Raw genomic sequence first — 20922 nt, forward strand, 5'->3', positions numbered from 1 at the left:
AAGAGTCATATTAATATAAATGGAAATATGCAGCTTAAGTTGACCTTTGCTTCTCTTTAGCGGAAGATGAAGAAGAAACCATTGAAGCCCAGGAAGTTATTGAAGGCGAGGGAGACCATACAGAGGAACTGGATGATCTTGCTAAAGAGGGTAAATTAAGTACTGTTTTTTTAAATGGAGATGGAACAGCTCAAAAGTGTGAGACTTAAGAGATGTCTTTCTATTTCTAAAGATGTTAGCTGACCAAACTATAATTTTAATCATTCATATTAGTAATTCCTTTTAGAAAATCCTTCATCCTTTGAAGTCATACCGAGCATGAACCTTTCAAACAGTTTAATTATGAGTTAAGGAGTACTCACTTGTGTTTTTTGTTTCACAGGGGAGATGAGCATGGAAGAGCTCCTAGAGAAATACAGAGGAGCGTATGCCTCTGATTTTGAGGAGCCCTCAGCATCAGCAGACTCCTCAGAGGAGTCAGAAGGAACTGAAGAGGAGGCAGAGGAAGAGACCGAGGGAGAGGACAGTGCTGATGATAGTGGCTCCTCCTCAGGTGAGCTAAAATGTATGATGAGGGAGCCACTTGCACCGATTAGTTGTGGTATGAAGTAAATAAAGACAGCACATCATCAGCTTTTCCCACTATGATCCATTGAATTTTCAGATTCTCAAGCAGCTGTAGATACTGAGGAAGAAGATGAGCATGATAATGTGCAGGAGAGTGATGATGAGGATGATAGAGGAGAAGGAATGGAGGTTTTGCTGAGAGAGGGTGATCAGAGTCCTTCTGTACCAACATCTCCTCGGCCTAAGAAAGAAATAAGCCATATTGCTGCTACTGCTGAGAGCCTTCAACCTAAAGGATATACACTGGCAACAACAAAGGTAGCTCTGCAAGTCCTCAGATTCCGCAGAACACTTTATCAGTTGCAGTATTGTTAACGGTAGTTGCTTGATTTCTTTTTAAAACAAGGTCAAAACACCAATTCCGTTCCTGCTTTATGGTACCTTGCGTGAGTACCAGCACATTGGACTGGATTGGTTGGTCACCATGAATGAGAAGAAACTCAATGGCATACTTGCAGATGAAATGGGGCTTGGCAAAACCATTCAGACCATCGCTCTTTTAGCTCATCTAGCATGTGTAAAGGGTAAAAAGTCCACATAATACTTTATAATCTGTGTTGAGCACATAGTGGGTGTACGCCATTTTATAACAGGCTTGCTTTTATAGGTAACTGGGGTCCACATCTGATCATTGTGCCAACTAGTGTAATGCTCAACTGGGAGATGGAGTTGAAGCGCTGGTGCCCAGGATTCAAAATCCTCACCTATTATGGCAGTCAGAAGGAGCGCAAACTGAAGAGACAAGTAATTATTACACTAATGACAATATAAATTACAAAATAAAATGAACTCTCTTGTGGTTTAATTTAGTTTTTCAGTCATCTTGATTTTAGATTTGTTTCTTTTTTCCCTTCTTGTCAGGGCTGGACCAAACCCAATGCTTTCCATGTGTGCATCACCTCATATAAGCTAGTACTGCAAGATCATCAGGCTTTTAGACGCAAGTCTTGGAGGTACCTCATTCTGGATGAAGCCCAGAACATCAAGAACTTTAAGTCCCAGCGCTGGCAAAGCCTGCTCAATTTTAACAGGTACTTGAAAACAGTATCTGTTATGGGCTTGATCATTGATTAACAGAGGCATGTTGAACAAAACTCACAGAAAAGCTGCATCCTAAATGGCACACTATGCACTTATGTACTATGTACTTATGCACTTACACACTCAACAGCAGAGTATATGTATGTAGTGTCATCCCAAATGGAAAAGGTTTTTTTTACTAAGCGGAAATTCAAACCATTTACCTGATGACGTTTGACGGTTGCCAAATTAGTACCAAATCACACCTGCCGTAAGTATAACTGCATTCACCTTCAGGAGGCACTATAATCACTCTTGTAGGAGAATACTGCTTTCACAAACCAAAATAAATAAAGTAATCCAACATGAGTGCTCGATAGCCCCGCCTCTTCCACTACATGAGCAAAGCTGAGGCAGCTGAGTGTGTGATGTGTCCATCATTCCACACTTCTTTTTACCGGTTAAATAAGTGCATCATCTGGTGCTGTTATTGTGCATTTATTCTTTTCAGAGTTTCCAGTGTGAATGCACTGTTTATACTACATAATGGCGTATTTTAGTGCATGAGTATGCGATTTGGGACGCACCCCAAATTAGATTGAATTATTCGAATTATTATTATTAAAATTATAAGGATAGATGAACAGGTATTGGGAGTGGCTTTATTGCATCATATATAAATGACTTTACTCACAGCTGATTGTCTCAGTTTAAGATTGCACTCTCTAACCCAGAATAAAACTTTCTCAGCAGCAAGTTAGCCGCGTCGTGTAAGTTAATGTGTTAACGAACCCCGATCAAAATCAACCCACCTTCTTGAGCCCAAAACTCAGAGTTTGCTAAAACCAACTGCAAATTTAGCAACAGGCCTCTGCTCATTTTTGTACTTTTTTGTTTTATGTGCAAAACCCATTTAATGAGATGTAATGTTTGTTTATTTCCTTACAGTCAAAGGCGGTTGTTGCTCACAGGAACCCCACTCCAGAACAGCCTAATGGAGCTGTGGTCTCTTATGCACTTCCTCATGCCACACGTGTTCCAATCCCATCGTGAGTTTAAGGAGTGGTTCTCAAACCCGCTCACTGGCATGATTGAAGGGAGCCAGGAGTACAACGAGGGCTTGGTCAAACGACTTCACAAGGTAGAGCCTCATTTATTGCATTTATGGATGAAATAAGTAACATTTTTTGTTTAATTGTGGTCTGTTTGAAGTAATATATATTAAAACATTCAGCTGTACATAATCTTGCTGTGTCTCTGTGTCTGTCTAGGTACTAAGACCTTTTCTGCTGCGAAGAATTAAAGCAGATGTGGAGAAACAAATGCCTAAAAAATATGAGCATGTTGTGCGTTGTCGACTCTCCAAAAGACAGCGCTTTCTTTATGATGACTTCATGGCTCAGGCCTCGTAAGTAACTAGGGCAAGCACACATCAATGGGGGTTAAAGAAAGACAATGATGGTAACTTGCAAGCTCTATTCTTGGATAGTTGATTGGTTAATTTTTGTTAATACGTCGCATAATACTTTTCCCCCTAATTATTAATCTTTTCTTTGTTTCCCACATCATATACTCCTAGGACACGAGAGACTTTAGCCAGTGGTCATTTCATGTCTGTGATCAACATCCTGATGCAGCTGCGGAAGGTGTGTAATCACCCAAACCTGTTTGATCCAAGGCCCATACAGTCTCCTTTCATCACAAAGGACATCATCTATTCTACTGCTTCACTGGCTCAGCAGGCTCTTGAGACTTCACCTTTTGAGGTAAGTAAATACAAGCAATTACCAAAGCTTTACTTTTGCTTATGTAGTTATATCAGGGGTGTCTTGAATTTGTATAAAAGTGTCTAGTAGTCCTGAAAGCAGTATCTGTCCTGAATCACCTGACAAGACATTTATTGGGATGTCCAAAGTGGATATATTCAAGTGTACTTACTTAATCCCACAATTCACCATGATTCTATAATGACGTTTTACTGATGTACAGTCAGTGGCAAAACCAGTGAATTATAAACAATGCAGTACAGGGAAACACCCATACTCACTCATTCACACACATACACTACGGCCAATTTAGTTTTTATTCAATTCACCTGTGTACCGCATGTCTTTGGACTGTGGGGGGACCCGTAGCATGGGGAGAACATGCCAACGCCACACAGAAAAGCCAAATGACTCAGCCAGGGCTCGAACCAGCGACCTTCCTGCTGTGACGTGATTGTGCTACTCACTGCGCCACCATGTCGACCCCTAGGCATCGGGATATTCAAAAAATTAGTGTTTTGCTGAAATGACTATACAAATTATCTTTCTCTTTGGCTTCATTTGAGACTCTTCTTCTTCTTTATCTTCTGCTTTCCATCATTTCCTTCACAGTATTTGTCACTTTCCTTAACAGTATATGTCACTGCAAATTACAGTGACATATAGCCCTGTCAACGAAGTAGACCTACTACTGAAATGAAAATTCTTGGCCAAGAGCGAAAAAGTGAAAACCAAGGCCGAAACCAAAACACCAAAATAAATTATGACAATTATTAGTACCATTGTATTTATGACTTTACTAAAATCAAGGCATTGCAATTAAAAAAACACATTGCAACAATGGGTTATCACTTCTGGGAATGGGGACTTTTTACAGTAAAAGTAGCAATAGTATTTTACTCAATAAATGCATCAATAATATTCACAGATTTTTATATAGTCAATCAAATGAACTTAAACTATTAAAAAATGCAACAAAAATTTGTTTGGGCCCGTACTACAAAACCAAATTTCCAACAATTTTAGTATCGGTTTTGCTTAAGTTGCACACTAGTTTGATAATGTATAAGTATCAATATAGCACTGCTTCTGCTCTACCCCTGGGCTGCGCGCACACTGCTTCAGCTCTGCTTGCACTTGCAAGTGAAACACCCCGGGTTTTCCACATCCATCGCAGTCTGGATCATTTCGCATACATACTGCTTTTTTTCCGCATTCAAGGAATGATCTTTATAACACAGAACGAGTACACTCAGGATGGGAGTGCAGAGGATCAGAACGGAGCAAATAGACACACTGCAAACCTGCTGCTTCAGACAACACGTGCAAGCCGTGGTTTCTGTTTGCATCATCACAACATACTGTTTCAGCTGTGTTGTTTCAGTGGTAAAAATATTTTGGCTAAAACCGTAAATGCACATTTGGTGGCCGAATATACTGTACATCCCTAATACCTACAGTGGATTTTATCAAGTGACACATTTTTACAAATTTCAGTGTTTAGAAAATTTCTAAGGTTGTGTTGTTTTGTTTTTTTCTTGGACCCTCAGTTAAGTTTACTATAAAAAAAAAAAATGTTTCTTTTAAAAGCGCTGTGACTTATTCATGTTTGACCTGGTTGGCCTGGAACACCGTGTGTCAAGATACCAGGCAGATGTTTTCCTGCCTCAGAGGAAGGTAACACATCAACTTATTCAGGAAATCATGGAGTCCCCTGATCCTCCTCCCAGACCCAGGCCTGTTCGCATGAAGGTCAACAGGTATAGTGTATAAAACTGGAAAATAAGCAGTGCGTTTTAGACCTATTATGTGTTCACATCTTTAAATTAAGTGTGAGCATGTTCTTGCTTCTCTGCAGGATGCTTCAGCCTCTTCCTAAGACTGATGGACGTTCAACAGCAAACAGCCCTCGTCCTCCATGCCCCCCCACCACCACCACCACGGTTCAGACTCCAAAGCCTCTAATCACAGAGGTGACCACTTCCCAAGCTCCCTCCCAGCCAGCAACTCAAGGTCAGCTCACATACTGATCAGCAAGTCTTTCTCATGTGATGTGTCATATGTCTATCTCATGTGTCATTATAAAGGGAGAGAATAACTTTCTACTCTCATTTCAGTTTGTCCTGTTGCTCCTGTCACTGCACCAAGAGCTCCGCTGGCTCCTAGTACCATCCCTTCTGCACCTGCTGTCAGGCCGCCAGCCCCCCAGCCTGTGACGGTACGCCCTTCAGCATCACCCACCATCACAGCTGCTCCTCCTCCTCAACCTCCTCAACCAAGCAGCGTCATGACTCAGAGGGTCCTGCTCAGCCCAGATATGCAGGCTCGTTTGCCATGTAAGTTTATTTCCTTTTTTACAAAACATGTTTGGCTACAAACAATGGCTCTGTTTACATCTTGTATAAAGATGCATTTTTAGTTCCATCAAAGTTTTACATTTAGTATAATCGTTAAAGTTTAAAATGTTTTAGTTTGTATGTTTTCAAACATTTACAGAGGTAGAAAGAATGCATTTGAACATGTTGCTTGAGTAAAAATTGTTAAAAGCTAGTTGTTGGAACATCACATCAAGAAAATATATTAATTCTTTACTAAGCTGTACTGAAAGACAAAGGTTATGATCAAGTCTATCTGTGGTCCACATGCTTTCATTCACTTGCTTATATATTAAGTAGTACTTCATGCATTGTGTGGAAAGTTTTGTGAAAATGATGTAGGACACAAGTAAATGAGCACTTAACGGTCTTGAGGGATAGTTTACTCATAAAATTTAACTTGCCATCATTTATTTACTCTTTACTTGTTTCAAACCTTTGAGTTCTGTTAAACGAATATATTTTTTAAAAATGGATTAAACAATACTCTATGATATACGTATGATTCTATGATATCAAATATAATATTCTAAAGAACTGTAATTGACAGCATACACTCGCTGGCCACTTTATTAGGTACACCTGTCCAGCTGCTCATCAACACAAATTTCTAATCAGCCAATCCCATAACAGCATCTCAATGCATGTAGACATGACCAAGATGATCTGCTGCAGTTGAAACCGAGCATCAGAATGGGGAAGAAAGGTGATTTAAGTGACTTTGAATGTGGCATGGTTGTTGGTGCCAGACAGGCTGGCCTGAGTATTTCAACATGTCGAACCTTGAGGTGGATGGGCTACAGCAGCAGACGACCACACCGGGTGCCACTCCTATCAGCTTAGAACATGAAACTGAGTCTACAATTCGTGCAGTCTCACCATAGTGTCTGAGTCTCGATTTCTGCTGCAACATTTGATTGGTAGTGTCAGTATTTGGCATCAACAACATGAAAGCAAGAATCCATCTTGTTTTGTATCAACGGTTCAGGCTGGTGGTGGTGGAATGGTGTGGTAGATATTTTCTTGCCACACTTTAGGCCCATTCGTACCAATTGAACATCGTATCCAAGGCCTACCTGAGTATTGTTGCTGAACATGTCCATCCCTTTACGACCACAGTGTACCCATCTTCTGATGGCTACTTCCAGCAGGAGAATGACTTTTCATGACATAAAGTGCGAATCATCTCAGACTGGTTTCTTGAACATGACAATGAGTTCACTACTCAAATGGGCTCCACAGTCACCAGAATGCAATCCAGTAGAGCACCTTTGGGATCCTGCATGATGCTATCATGTCAATATGGAGCAAAATCTCTGAGGAATATTTCCAAATTTTTGCCACCAAGGATTAAGGCAGTTCCAAAGGCAAAAGGGGGTCCAACCCGACACTAGTATGGTGTACCTAATAAAGTGGCCAGTGAGTGTAAATACAAACAATTAATATACTTTTACTGCATTCTTTAAATGTTTAAATTATTTAAAATCACATTAAATTACACCTGATAGTTTTAAACTCATAGTATTAATCTGTCAAAAGTCTTGCTGTGGGTTGTCCTGGAGCAGAGAGGTGGACTGTGGGTCAGTGAATGATCTCTGTTGATGCTCCAGCAGGTCAGCATGTGGTGCTGCTGGACAGTAGAGGTGCTCTGTTAGCACATTCTCTGTCAGATGTTGGTCGTGCGATTAATCGGCTCAGGTGGTCATGGTGACAAATTTTATTGTGATTCGATATGATATAGTTTGTTGGCCCAGCCCTGCTTGCTACTCACTCAGACATTGCAGACAAACATTCAGATACAGAACTAGCTTAAGCTGTTTTAAAATCACTATTAGTTACCTAATGTCTTTTAACGTACCTATAGCAGCATGGATATAACATAGATATAACATGCCAGCACTTCTGTGAGCTGCATGGGAAAAAAGTAGGCTTGAAGATGGTCAGGGAGTGCACTGTTCTGTTTTTAATGGGCATCCATACAAAGTCTATCCTTTTACAAGTTTCAAATGATGACTCTGGCCTGTATTAGGAAAAAATTAATGGAGTATTTTGTTTTCACATTATGACTTAGTCTGCGCTTGAAGCTGAAATGCTCAGATGAAAGATGTATATTCTGCCAGTTAATGTGAGCCCTGCTACAATGTGCTGACGTAGGTTTTTACAGATTAAATGAAATTATTACCTGGAGCACATGTGAAGTACAAAGTCTTTGTTTTCATAACAAATATTCAAAATGGAAAAATAAATCTTTCTGCTAAATGAATGAAGTAGCTGTTTCAAGTAATCAATTAAAATTGGTCTCTGCTTATCAAACTAGACATATAGGTCTACTGTATGTTGTTTATGACAAAAATGTGTTTATATTGTAATTAACTGTACTTAATGCTACTTATTTTCAGATCAAGAACTTTGACAACTTAAATGTGATTTATGCTCTCTCTTTATAAACAATTTAGGCTGTGTAGCAGAATTCTAATCATGTTTTGTAGCATGAATACAAATCGCCTTTGATAACATTTTAAACTGTGTTGCTCAAATTATTTAATTAAAAAGTGTTGTTTGATTTACGGTGTTTTGAGGTTTTGAACTGAAATTGGTACCAAGAACAATGTTTTTTCACTAGTATTGATACCAAATACTGAAAGATTGGTATCGTGACAACCTCAGTGGTTACAGGCTTTTAGCTTTCTTCAAATCAAATGTTTTTTAGTGTGCAACAAAAACTCATAAAGCTTTGGAGTAACTTGAGGGTGAATAAATGAAAGTCTTTGGGTAAACTATCACTGTAATGTAATCTATACACCAGGGATCACAAATGCAAAGTGGGGAAATGGTAATACGTTTCATCTCACTTGGAATTGGATTTTCCTTTAATATGTTAATACCAAGTGGAAATCGAGAGATTAACTAGTTAATCCAGAAATAATTTCCATTGTTCTCTTACATGTACAGCTGGTGAAGTGGTGAGTATTGCCCAGCTGGCCTCCCTGGCTGGCCGACCGGTGTCATCCTCTCAGGGCAGTAAACCAGTCACCTTTCAGCTACAGGGCAACAAGCTCACACTCTCTGGGACGCCGCTGCACCAGGTTCCTGTCCCTCAGCCACGGCCCATTCAAGGTATCCATTGCCTTCCATATAAATAACCGAATAACCTGCTTATGGTAATAATCCACCGCCTGCTATGGATAGGTTTCGCTTTTCCTGCACGCCTTCTTTCTCTGAGTGTTTGGTGTAGTCTCTGGCCTAACACTTTCTTCTGTGGTTGTGCCTTTTAGGAAATGTAATGCATCTGGTTTCCAGTAGTGGGCAGCACCACCTTATTAGTCAGCCAGCTCAGGTGGCAGTTCTTCACACAGTTAGTCAGTCAGTTAGCAGCTCAGCAAATCCCCACCCAGCCAGCACAACCCCAACCTGCTCTGGACTAGCAGTACCTTTCACCACTGCTCAAGGTACTGGTGCTGTCCTTGAGTTCATCCTTGTTCGGGTACAGCCTGTATGCTGGTTACCAATCTACCGGTTTCTCAGCAGTGCATGTGCATGAGTGTTCTGGCATTGATTCTTTTATTCTAACTGCATGTTACAGCTTAATCAGATGGTTTGATGACTACTAACTCAATGAATAGGTCTTCTTGAACAAGGGTATTCTTTCACAGTCTAAAATAATAGATAGATGCAAACCACAATATAGATGTTAAATTGTAGAGGTTTGAAATTCTTTCGTTGGTCCATTCTCGTTTTGTTTACATCATTGTTTTGCATTATAAATGGAATCCACTTGTTAAGTTGTGACGTATGAAATAATGTTTCCAGCTCCAAGCCGCTACTCATTTGAATTGAGAAAATATTAGTTCATGGCCACTTTTTAGTCATATCACACATTGAAGTGAATTTTAAATAAAATCATAGTGTACACAACAGTCTCTGGACACCAATATTTGAATAATTTATAAAAAAATCAATCCCTTACAGGCCATTGGATATTAGGCATAGATATTGCAATCGTGATTTTGGGAAGTAATACATCACTTTGTAAATGTTTATTATTACCATTTGTTGAGTCTCCCCATACAGTTTGATGGAGTGCTTGGACCCGGAAGCCGCTTAGCATGACGCCACACTTAACAAGCGGATAAGCTGTTCTCATTATCTGTTTTCTGTTTCATTATGTCTTTTGCACAGTGTTTGCAGACTAAGTTTGTGAAGTTTTAATTATCGTATTTTTCTTAGTTAGGACCAAAAAAACAGTATTCAGAAGTGTGGGGTCAGTAATTTTATTAAAAAACTCTTAATAACTCTTGTAAGTTTTTTTGTTTATTGAAAGTGACAGTGAAATACTATCTGTTGTCCTTTCTTATGGTCAAAATAAAATATTTAGCTGCACAACCATTTTAGGCATGTATATTAGCATGATTTTAGGTGACTTTAAACCCAAGGTCTTTAACTTGGTTCCTGGAGGGCCGCAGCTCTGCACAGATTTGCCTTAACCCTAATCAAACACAGCTGATCAAACTAATCAAGGTGTTCAAGACTACTAGAGGCTATTAAGTAGGTGTGAGTTGGAGGTAGTTGGAGTTAAACTATGCAGAGCTGCGGCCCTTCAGGAATTGAGTTTGAGACCATTGTTTTAAACACTGGAGTGATGCAAAAATTCACTTACATTTGAAAATATATTAACAGATATTTTAAGTTGCAAAATTATTTCAAAATAGGACTAAATAAATTCTGGAAAAAAATTTAAAGAAGAAAAATCTTATTGACCCCAAACATTTGAACAGTATTATATTCCATGATGCCAGACAAAGTTATGCTACCGTTATCCATAGGCCTGTGCCCGGTCTAATTGATTCAGCCAGATTATTTGTGCAGTTACTAAACTCTCTCTTTTTTACTTTTAGTCTCAACATCCATGGTAAGTGGACCTGGAATTGTAAAGATTGTTGTACGCCAGGCACCAAGTAAAGAAGGTGGGTCAATCCCCACCCTGGCTGTGCCTCCTTCTCCTCGTCCTGCTCCTCCTCAGTCGGTCACACTTCATCCACACGGCTCGCCAAGCCCTGTTCTTAGAGCGCCCACTGCTTCACAGCCTCCACAACGGCCTCCAGTTTATGCTGCTCCGCCCAGAACTGTTGCTTCCTCCCAGACCCCACCAACTCGCCCTGTGTTGAGAGTAGTACAAGGACCACCACCACCATCCCCAGAACCACCAGGTAAGTTTATGCCTGATATTTTTTTTTTTTTTTTTTTTTTTTTTTCTGATAAATTTTAAAGGGATATTTACCCAAACGGAAAATTTTGCCATCATATACTTAACCTTCACTTGTTACAAACCTATTTAACTTTCTTTATTCTGCTACACAAGGCATTTTTTAGGAAAGCTGTAAACCTCTAACCATTAACTTCTATAGTATTTGTTTTTCCTGCTATGATGTCAGTGGTTACAGGTTTTCAGCTTTCTTCAAAATATATTTTTATTGTTAAACAGAATAAAGCACCTCATAAAGGTTAGAACCACTTGAGGGAGAGTAATTAATAGGATTTTTTTTTCAACATTGGGTTGAACTATGCCTTTAAGCCAAAAGAATGTTAAGTTTTTTAGTATTTATCTTTCAACTATTTCTACTTTTCAGTATCAAAGGCAAATACCTCATCAGCATGTGAGGACAGTAATGAAGTGATTACTTTGCGAATGAGCACTCCTAAACTTACATCCTCATCACAGAGCAGTAGTTCAGCATCTCACCGTCCCCGCATTCAGCCGCCAGCTCCACCACGTTCCCCCTTCTACACGGTATTAATCTTAACATTTATTATTTTATTAATTTCAATTTCAGGTTTCGCAGTACAATATTTTATACCCTTATTCTTCTGTGTCTGTAGTATTTATCTACTTATTTTGTTTCTGACAGTCCTGGCTTGCAGACACCCGGAAGGCTCAGCGAGATGACCGAATCTCTCAAATCATGCGCATCAATGAGCTGCACTGCACTGCTAAGCCTGTGTATGGCCGTGAGGTGCTGGACTTTTTAACCTTCCTCCCAGGCCCTTGTCCATCTCCAGCACGTCCGGTTGTAAACAACTGGAGTTACTCGGGTTATAGTTCTTGTCTGATTGCTCAGTCACAACATACCAGTGACATCCTGGAAAGGAATACATTTTTGAGGGAAGAGATTCATAACTCAGAGGAGAGGCTTCGGCTTCTCTCTGATGTCATAGACAGGTATGCTTTAGTTAATTTATAAAAGTTAAAATGTAAAGTAATGATGTTCTTATTAACGTCATAATAAAAATGTGCCCCTTTTCCACAGGTTCATTTTTGTTATTCCTCCAGTGGAGGCAAGACCTGTCACCATGCACAGCTGCCACCCACCACCCTCCCTCAGACACCAGCAAGCTGTTTTCTCCTCGGATCTATCCTCTTATGTCTCTCCACTTACACACACACTCCATCGAATCCAGAGTAACATGAGGACGTACTTCCCTGACTTGAGGCTTATTCAGTATGACTCTGGTAAGTACTGTGTTTTGTATAATATACAAAATGAATATGAGACCATTAATATATTATAACTGTTTAGGTAAGCTTCAGACACTCCACCTCCTGCTTAGAAGGTTGAAAGCAGAAGGGCACAGAGTCCTCATTTTTACTCAGATGACACGCATGCTAGATGTACTTGAGCAGTTCCTGAACTACCATGGACACATCTATCTGAGGTTGGATGGAAGTACACGAGTGGAACAGAGACAGGTGAATTACTATAATATATATTGAGCCCACTTTTTACAACATCTTTTGGTTTAAGCAATTGGAACAAAGTATGTTTGACAATATTTGAATGTTTGTCTACCTTCAGGCTCTGATGGACCGCTTCAATGCAGACCGTCGAATTTTTTGCTTTATCCTTTCCACCCGCAGTGGAGGTGTAGGTGTTAACCTGACTGGAGCAGATACTGTTGTATTCTATGACAGTGATTGGAACCCAACCATGGATGCCCAAGCTCAGGACCGGTGCCACAGAATTGGGCAGACGAGAGATGTCCACATCTATAGGTAAAGACAAAATATATATATATATATATATATATATAAATAAATAAATATATATATATATATATATATATATATATATATATATATATATATATATATATATATATATATATATATATATATATATAAATATATATATATATAAATATATATATATATATATATATATATATATATATATATATATATATATATATATATATATATATATATATATATAAATGATTAACGTGGCACATATTTTTGTAGCACATTTGACATCTAACATATTTATTTAGGCTGATCAGTGAACGCACAGTGGAAGAAAATATTCTTAAAAAAGCCAATCAAAAGAGGATGTTGGGAGATATGGCTATTGAAGGCGGAAACTTTACCACTGCCTTTTTCAAGCAGGTATGATATAACTAAGATTATTTTTACAGAGAAATCATAGCCATGATTAAAATTTAGATTTATTAATATTTCAACTGTTTCTTTTCCACAGCAAACTATTAGAGAGTTGTTTGATGTGTCAGAAGGAGAAAAGAAAGAAGCTGAACTGAGTGTTCTTCAGTCAGATGATGAGGAGTCCATCAATAAACAAAAAACCACTATTTTGGAACAGGTAAATTAAACGTAATTATTTGGGGTATTGAATTTGTTTTTTCTTGCAAGGTGTTTGTTTTATTTGTTACAAACGACTCTAGATGAGATTTTATGTTTTATTTTTATTCCAGGCCCTGTGTCGTGCTGAAGATGAAGAGGACATAGTGGCTGCATCTCAAGCCAAGGCAGAGCAGGTGGCTGAGCTTGCAGAGTTTAACGAGAATATACCTCTAGATGATGGTGACAGTAGAGACCAAGAAGAGGAAGAGCTTTCCAAGGCTGAGCAGGAAATCGCTGCCCTAGTTGAACAGGTTTATATAGATATTTACTCTTTACTATTTTTATTTCTAGAAAGTTGTATTATTTACAGTGTGGTTTATTTATTTATTTATTTTTGTTTTTTAATATATTTATTTTTATTTGTTTTTTACTTAATAATAACAATAATAATATTTTATTTATAACGCGCTTTTCTAAAACCCAAAGCACTTACAAGAAAGTAAAAACAACAAAGCACAGTAAACAATAAAAAAAATACAATAAAAAACACAGTAAGAATAAAAGAGATATCACAAATTAAAAACAGTCCTAAAAAGATGAGTTTTAAGTAGCTTTTTAAAAGCGTCTAATGAACCGGCATTCCTGATGTTAGTGGGAAGAGCATTCCACAGTTTGGGAGCACGGAAAGAGAATGCCCTACCTCCCATGGTGCTGAGTTTGCAGCGAGGCTGAAACAGCATAGGACTTGAGGCAGAGCGTAGACATCGAGAGATAGAGGAAATGGATATCAGGTCACAAATATAACCTGGAGCAAAAGCATGAACCGCTTTATATGTTAAAATCAATGTTTTAAAATCAATACGAGACTTGACGGGCAGCCAGTGAAGCTGTTGGAGTATGGGAGTGATGTGCGACCGAGACGATGTATGTGTCAACATACGTGCAGCAGAATTTTGAATGTATTGTAAAATCTTGAGAGAATTTGCTGGTAACCCTCCGAACAGAGAATTGCAAAAATCCAAGCGAGACGTGATAAAAGCATGGATGAGTCTTTCAGCATCAGGCCTCGAGAGAAAAGGACGTAAGCGGGCTATATTACGAAGATGATAAAAGGCCGTTTTAGTTACATGTTTAAAATGAGGCTTCAGACTAAGCTGAGAGTCAAGGAGAACACCAAGATTACGCACCTGCAAAGATGGTGATAAGACAGACCCATCAACCATTAACTCAAATTCACTACACCTCTTAATGTTAGAAGGAGTGCCAACCAGTACTTAATGCAGTAATTTTACCTGCTTTTTTATAATGTACTCTTTTTGTCAAATTTAACTGTCCATTCCTTTTTTAACAGCTCACTCCCATAGAGCGTTATGCCATGAATTTTCTTGAGGCTTCCCTTGAAGATATTTGCAAGGAGGAGTTGAAGCAGGCAGAGGTAAAAACTTAACTAAAACTTTAACCAAGCTTTGATTGATATATATATATATATATATATATATATATATATATATATATATATATATATATATATATATATATATATATATATAATTTTTTTATTTTTTGGCAAAATCAACTTTTATCCAATTATACTCACATAATTTCTTTGTACTTTACAGGAGCAGGTTGAGGCTGCAAGAAAAGGTTTAGATCAAGCAAAAGAAGAAGGTTTGAAATTGCATCAATCATCTGACAGTGATGAAGAGGATTCTGTACATCCCAGTACAGAGGATACTACTCCATCCCGTCGCCCTCGCAAACACAAAGAGAAAGGTGCTCCTTCTACAAGGGTCAGTGGTAGGCTCAGAGGGACACCTGCTGATGATATATCTCTAACGCAGACATCACCAGAGAGAGGCCGAAGGGCGGCCTGGTTGAACACTGAGCGCAGCATAAGCCAAACCCCTGGGTCCACACAAAAGTCTCCCCTAAACAGAGAAGTGCCTGAGAAGCTTCGTAGTGGCCCACGAGGGCGAAGTACAACCAAAGAATCTGCGTCATTAGAAAACCAGACCATACCAACCAACCAGCAGCTCTTAGATTCAACAACCTTGTCCCCTGCTATGCGGGATTCATACCCAAAAATTAGATATGTACCATCCCCTCACCAACAGTCCATCTCCCCATCAAGCTCTGTGCCTTCAGTTGCTGCATCTCCTGCATTGGACAGAGACTCTAGTGGCCATCTGTCTTCCTCTTCTGTTGCATGCAGAGAGGACAGTGAAGACCAAAAGGTTGAAGCAGGGTCTGAAAATGTACAGAGCAGAGATCGTAGAACCTCTATATCATCAGACTCCATCTGTTCTCCGGAGCACCACTCTGAACAGGAGGGTCAGCTCTCTCTATCTCCCACTCTGGCATCACCTAACTCTCGTTCACCACGAAAGCGGCAGTCTGCTGAATGGGAAATTCTCAAGGGACTTCCAGAAGATTCTCCATCAGCCAAGGTCCTTCGAAAGCTTCCAGGTCGTCTGGTCACTGTGGTGGAGGAGAAAGAGCCAAAGCGGAGACGGAGAGGCGTGAGTGGGGGTGGAGGGTTGCAGGAAAGTTCATCAGAGGAGCCTGAAAAGACTGAGCCAGTTCAAGACACAGTCTCTCATTCATCTGATGGATCAACACAAACTCTTAAAGTCTCTCCTCCCAAATCTGTTTCCACATCCTTACATTCTTCCCCACCATCAACACCACGAGAGCAGGAACAGGCCTCTTCTCCATTACCCTATAGTTGTACAGGTCGAGGACACAACCCCTGTTCTCCAACACATCATTCTCCAGATATGCCTGTCCTGCGGAACTTACCAGTACGCCGAAGGCTAGAGACAGAGTCCCGAATGGCTGCACAGTTAGGGGAGCAATTTTTAGGTAGAGGTAGAGGAGTGGATCGGAAATCTGCATTTACTCAGAAAAGAACAGAAACAAGTACTGACAAGGACGGTTCTGCTCCATGTGACTCCAGTCTTATATCGAGGCGGAAAAGGGGCAGGCCACCGAAAACACCCCCAAGAGCACTGGAGTTGTCAGAAGACAACACACCTGTAATTCAGAAAACAAGTCCTGAACGGAGTCCCCCTCACTCACCAAAACGGAAAAGGGGACGTCCTCGTAAAGATTCCACCACAACTACAGGCTCACCCCCATCTTCACCGTCTGCTGGTGCTCCTTCATGCCAAGAGCCTAATTTGTCAAGGTCTAATGTCATGCCCGAGGCTTTGCCTGCTGAGAGTAAAATTTCACCAATAAGCTCTCCAACACTCAACCCCACTTCATCCTCAAATGCTGCTGAAGTGTCCTCACCTCCTAAACAAGATTCTGAAACAATTCAAACCACTACATCTGTTTTACTGTCCATGTCTTCATCAGAACCTGGTGTAGACTCGCATGTTGATACTCCCGCCAGTCCGAACACCATAATTTCATGCAATGACTCTGACAACAGTACACTTGTATCTTTACCACACAGCACCTCTACAGCAGCACCCCATGAAACTTGTACTGGTTCTTCTCCTACACTACAGTTTACATATTCTTTCAGAGAGCCTCCAGTTACTACTATTCCAATATGTGCAGAGGAAATTGCCCACACGTCTGTACTTTCTGATACCAGTGAAATCACTGCTTATTCAGAATCTTCAACTGCCTCAATGGCTGCAGTAGAAGCTGAGGAAAATTCAGTCACAGATAATCAGCAAGTAAATCATTTGCAGACCTCAAATACATCGACTCAAGTCACTTCACAATGCGTACATGAAACTGATCCAACTACAGACATTCCACAAACCACTTTAGAGCCTATATGCACTGTAGCTCCTACTCCCACTGATCAGCCATCCATCCAACCTACTCCTCTCCCTGCTTTGACTTCTGAGCTTGAACCTGAAGCATCTTCATCTATATTGGAGGTACCAGAAACTTCTGCTGTACAAACTGTCTCAACAGTCCAAAGGTCTTTACCTCAGTCTGAACAAATTTCTCCTCCGTCACCACCTCAAACTACAGCAATTGAAGCAGAGTCAGATTCACCATCACAGCAAATATCTTCATCGTCTTTACAATCTCTATCTGCCACTAATCCAATAACGACAGATTCTTTGTCCACACTGAGTACAGATGCAGATTCTTCTCAATCCCAAAACATTGTGGTTGAGACCATGATTGATAATCATGAAGGCCAACATTCACCCAAGGAGGAAGTTTTAACTGAGGAGGAGGAAGTTTTAACTGAGGAAGAGGTTGTTACTGAGGAGGAGGAGCAGGAGGTTGTAACAGAGACTGAGGTTGTTACAGAAACTGAGATAATGGAAACAGACAGTGTTGCTGAGGATGATACAGTAGAAAAAAATGACATCTCATCTCAGCCAAAAAAGAGGAGAATGGAATGTTTGCCAAAGGATCAGACACCTAGTGCTTCAGGAGTTGCCTCATCAGATATTGAGAGTCATGATGCTCAGAGAAGTGATGGTCCTGATAAGCCATTAGAAGAGGAAGTACCAGAAGACACAGAAACCAGATCTTCTGTCAGAACACGAAGCATTAATAGACAAAGCAGCCAGGAGTCAGTCCGTTCCTCTTCACCATCTTCTGTTTCCTCATGTGGTACAAGATCATCTCGGTCCAAGAAGGCTGCAGAGAACAAGAACCCTGTAAAAAGAAAACGGGGTGATATAAAATTTGAAAAAAAGAAATCTAAAGAGGTCTCTGACAAAAAGCACCAATCCCACTCTTCCTCCTCATCTTCAGACTCTGAGGACTCTAATAGTGTAAAAAGATGTCTGACAAGATCAGCTCAAAAGAGGTTGGAGAAAGAGGGCACAACTGCTAAAAATGATGAGAGCAGTACGAGGCAAAAAGCAAGGTCTGACAACAAGGCTAAACCCACCAATTCCACGGAAGGGGAGTCCAGCGGTGAAGTATGTTCAAGAGTAACCCGGAAATCTGGAGGCCCACAGTCAAACCCTTTAGCTTCCCCAGAACCTGAGGTACTGGGCAAACGCTGCTCGGCCCTTAATGCTGCAGCCAAGCTCTTAGCAATGAGGGCGAGAGGCCCAGACACACCCAGTTCCAGCCCCAAAAATAAGACTCCTGCACAGCAAAGCAAACCATTACCATCTGAAAAAGTCAGTAAACCCAAGGTGAAACCAGGACAGGACTCTCCCAAGGTGTCTAACAATAAAACAGAGAGCGGCAAGCAACCCCCTGGTCAGTCAACTGAATCACCACAGTCCTCTTCTTCTGCTCGATCAACTCGGCAGCGACCAGGCAGCCTGGTCGCCCCCTTGGAAGTGGAAAGGGTAAAAAAGGAAGAAAAGAAAAAGCCATCTGATCAGAAGGAAGAAGGTGAAGATGAAATAAGAGAGACCAGGTCTTCAAGAGGTCATAGTGCCTGCAGTAGTATAAGCAGTGAAAGAGGAGTGGGCAGCAGCAGAAGTCGGAGTAGCAGCAACAGTAGCCAGCGCACCCACAGTCTGAGCTCACAAAGTACAGACCCCATACGCACCCGATCCAGAGCCACTTCCTCTGGCAGTGATACAGAAAGAAGCAAAAGTATTCAGAGGAAAAGCGATGGAGGCCGAGGCAGGGAGAGCAGAAAAGAGAAAAAGTCCCAGAAGCTTGACAAAGCTGAGCTGAGTGCTGGATCTGGGGACGGGACTCCAGACAGGGTTCTCAGGAGTGTTGCTGCACTTGCAGCTGCTCATGCACGTACTCCAGCTAATAACACACGCTCCTCATCCTCCCAAAACCGGCACTCCAAAACGTGATGGAGAAGTTGCATTTAGGTTTAAAAAGAAGTTAGATCAGAATTCCAGAGAGAAGATAATGCCTATTTTATGGAGGAAAGGGGATCAATTTAATTAAAGGCCATGGTTTGGCTGTATGAGCGAAGACGGGAAAAGAAGATCTGTTGCACATTGTGATTAGATCTAACCTCGCTTTTTCCCTCTCAGCTATCTTAAGGCAAGCCATTTATAATGTGGAAAGGGTATGTAGATGCTGGACAATGATGAAGATTTGGTCTTGTATTTAAAAATGTTCTAATAATTTGGGTGATATTTTACGCTGCCACAAAGACTTTGGAACTTCAAAGTAGCTGGGCGAGAGGCAAGATTTATTGTTTGTTCACACTATGTACTGTAATCAAAGACTGGAAATACTATGTGAAATATGTTAGAAAATTGGTCACATAGACTGTACACTTTTTACAGAGTTTACTAGTGCTGCAAATGGTATTGATGAGGAAGACGTTCATTAATGCCACATTGAAATGATTTAGTGGGGATTGTACAATTGTAAAGTTTTTAGACTGTTGCGTTCTGGATTATGTTTGTCAGCTGTTTTGATGATTGTTTATTTCAAGCCAGTTGATAAATTAAGAAAATATCTTCTATATCTTCCAGGGTATGAAGAAGAGAACAGGTCTAAAAAAAAATATTTCTCTGCTCTATGCTGGAGTAACTATTTGCTTAGGTCACCTGTCTTGTATAACGTTTCAGTCAATTACTTTTAAATTCTGCTGCTGCCTGCTTTTCCACAATTGCACATCTGAAATGTCTAAGACATTGATGAATGCATTGTAATTTAGTTTTTTTTTTCTCCTTCAAACATCAACTTGTCAGTACATCCTTACTGGTACCTCACTGCATTTTGTAAGCTCTAAAGTATGTGTATCTCTTGAGCTTGTGATGAATCTTGAAATTTGCTTGTCATTTGCTTTATAGCAGTACAAAATGGGAGACATCTTGCTATTTTTCTTATCTCTTTCCCAAAGTGTTAATCATTATGATCATCTTTACACATTAAGTCGTATTCTCAACACAGAATCTAAATGAGTTTGACAAAATGAGAGTGCCTGTTGATCCATACAAGGATCCATGTTAACGTATAGAAGTTTGCTCATCTGTAGTGCTTTAAATGTAATAAGCTCTTCCACCCTTCATCGTAACAGCGACATTTTTGTTTGTGAAGCCTAAACTGAAGTCAGTTCTCCGGTTAAAATCGTCAGTTCTCCCATCTTTCACCCCTCCCCCCCCGGCTCTTCTGGAGTATTGGCCCATTTTATTAAGGGACTGATGCTAAGTGCATAAGATACACCTGAAATAACTTAAGAAAAAAATCTACTTTTTTATTTGTATTTTTTGGCTCAATATTGGCAGTCAGGTGAGATGTAAGATAGCTTTCTTTGCCCTTGTTGGACAGAAAGATGTTTGGGGTATTTAGTAGAACATGGTGATGGTCTTATTTTTATTTCGATTTGTGTCTATTCTAATTTGTTACATTCCTTATGTTCCCTTGTAATTCCACATTGTTTTACTTGAAAGATTGAAACAAATGTAAGTTGAATAAAAGACCAAAAATACATTATTCTTTGTGGATTGTATCTTAAATTCATTTAATTATGCATTTCTTGCTCGTGAAGGAAGCCTATGCTAGGTTAAGATTAGTTATTTGTTTATATCATTGCTGAGACTGTAAACAACAACAACAAATAAGCAGAAATACCTCAGTA

At 40.0% G+C, this 20922-nt stretch overlaps 1 protein-coding gene across 3 annotated transcripts in view; it reads left to right on the top strand.

Annotated features, from left to right (window-relative positions):
• Nucleotides 1–20774, top strand: part of srcap (Snf2-related CREBBP activator protein) — a 39769-nt gene extending 18995 nt beyond the window's left edge. The window contains exons 10-34 of one of the 3 annotated variants that reach the window (XM_056469456.1): nt 61–150; nt 383–565; nt 665–885; nt 974–1151; nt 1235–1371; nt 1489–1658; nt 2596–2788; nt 2919–3055; nt 3227–3413; nt 5004–5173; nt 5272–5426; nt 5531–5749; nt 8741–8905; nt 9064–9237; nt 10684–10995; nt 11416–11576; nt 11695–12005; nt 12094–12296; nt 12364–12533; nt 12640–12836; nt 13115–13229; nt 13321–13440; nt 13553–13732; nt 14773–14856; nt 15041–20774. In XM_056469456.1, coding sequence (XP_056325431.1) covers nt 61–150; nt 383–565; nt 665–885; nt 974–1151; nt 1235–1371; nt 1489–1658; nt 2596–2788; nt 2919–3055; nt 3227–3413; nt 5004–5173; nt 5272–5426; nt 5531–5749; nt 8741–8905; nt 9064–9237; nt 10684–10995; nt 11416–11576; nt 11695–12005; nt 12094–12296; nt 12364–12533; nt 12640–12836; nt 13115–13229; nt 13321–13440; nt 13553–13732; nt 14773–14856; nt 15041–19177 — 8369 coding nt within the window. In that variant the 3' untranslated portion in view covers nt 19178–20774. The remainder of the gene's footprint in view (nt 1–60; nt 151–382; nt 566–664; nt 886–973; nt 1152–1234; nt 1372–1488; nt 1659–2595; nt 2789–2918; nt 3056–3226; nt 3414–5003; nt 5174–5271; nt 5427–5530; nt 5750–8740; nt 8906–9063; nt 9238–10683; nt 10996–11415; nt 11577–11694; nt 12006–12093; nt 12297–12363; nt 12534–12639; nt 12837–13114; nt 13230–13320; nt 13441–13552; nt 13733–14772; nt 14857–15040) is intronic. The other 2 variants (XM_056469457.1, XM_056469458.1) reach the window with 2 other exon arrangements.
• Nucleotides 20775–20922: the final 148 nt, after the last annotated feature.

The sequence above is a fragment of the Danio aesculapii genome, chromosome 12, assembly GCF_903798145.1.
Source record: "Danio aesculapii chromosome 12, fDanAes4.1, whole genome shotgun sequence".
In the NCBI taxonomy this organism is placed as follows: Eukaryota; Metazoa; Chordata; class Actinopteri; order Cypriniformes; family Danionidae; genus Danio; species Danio aesculapii.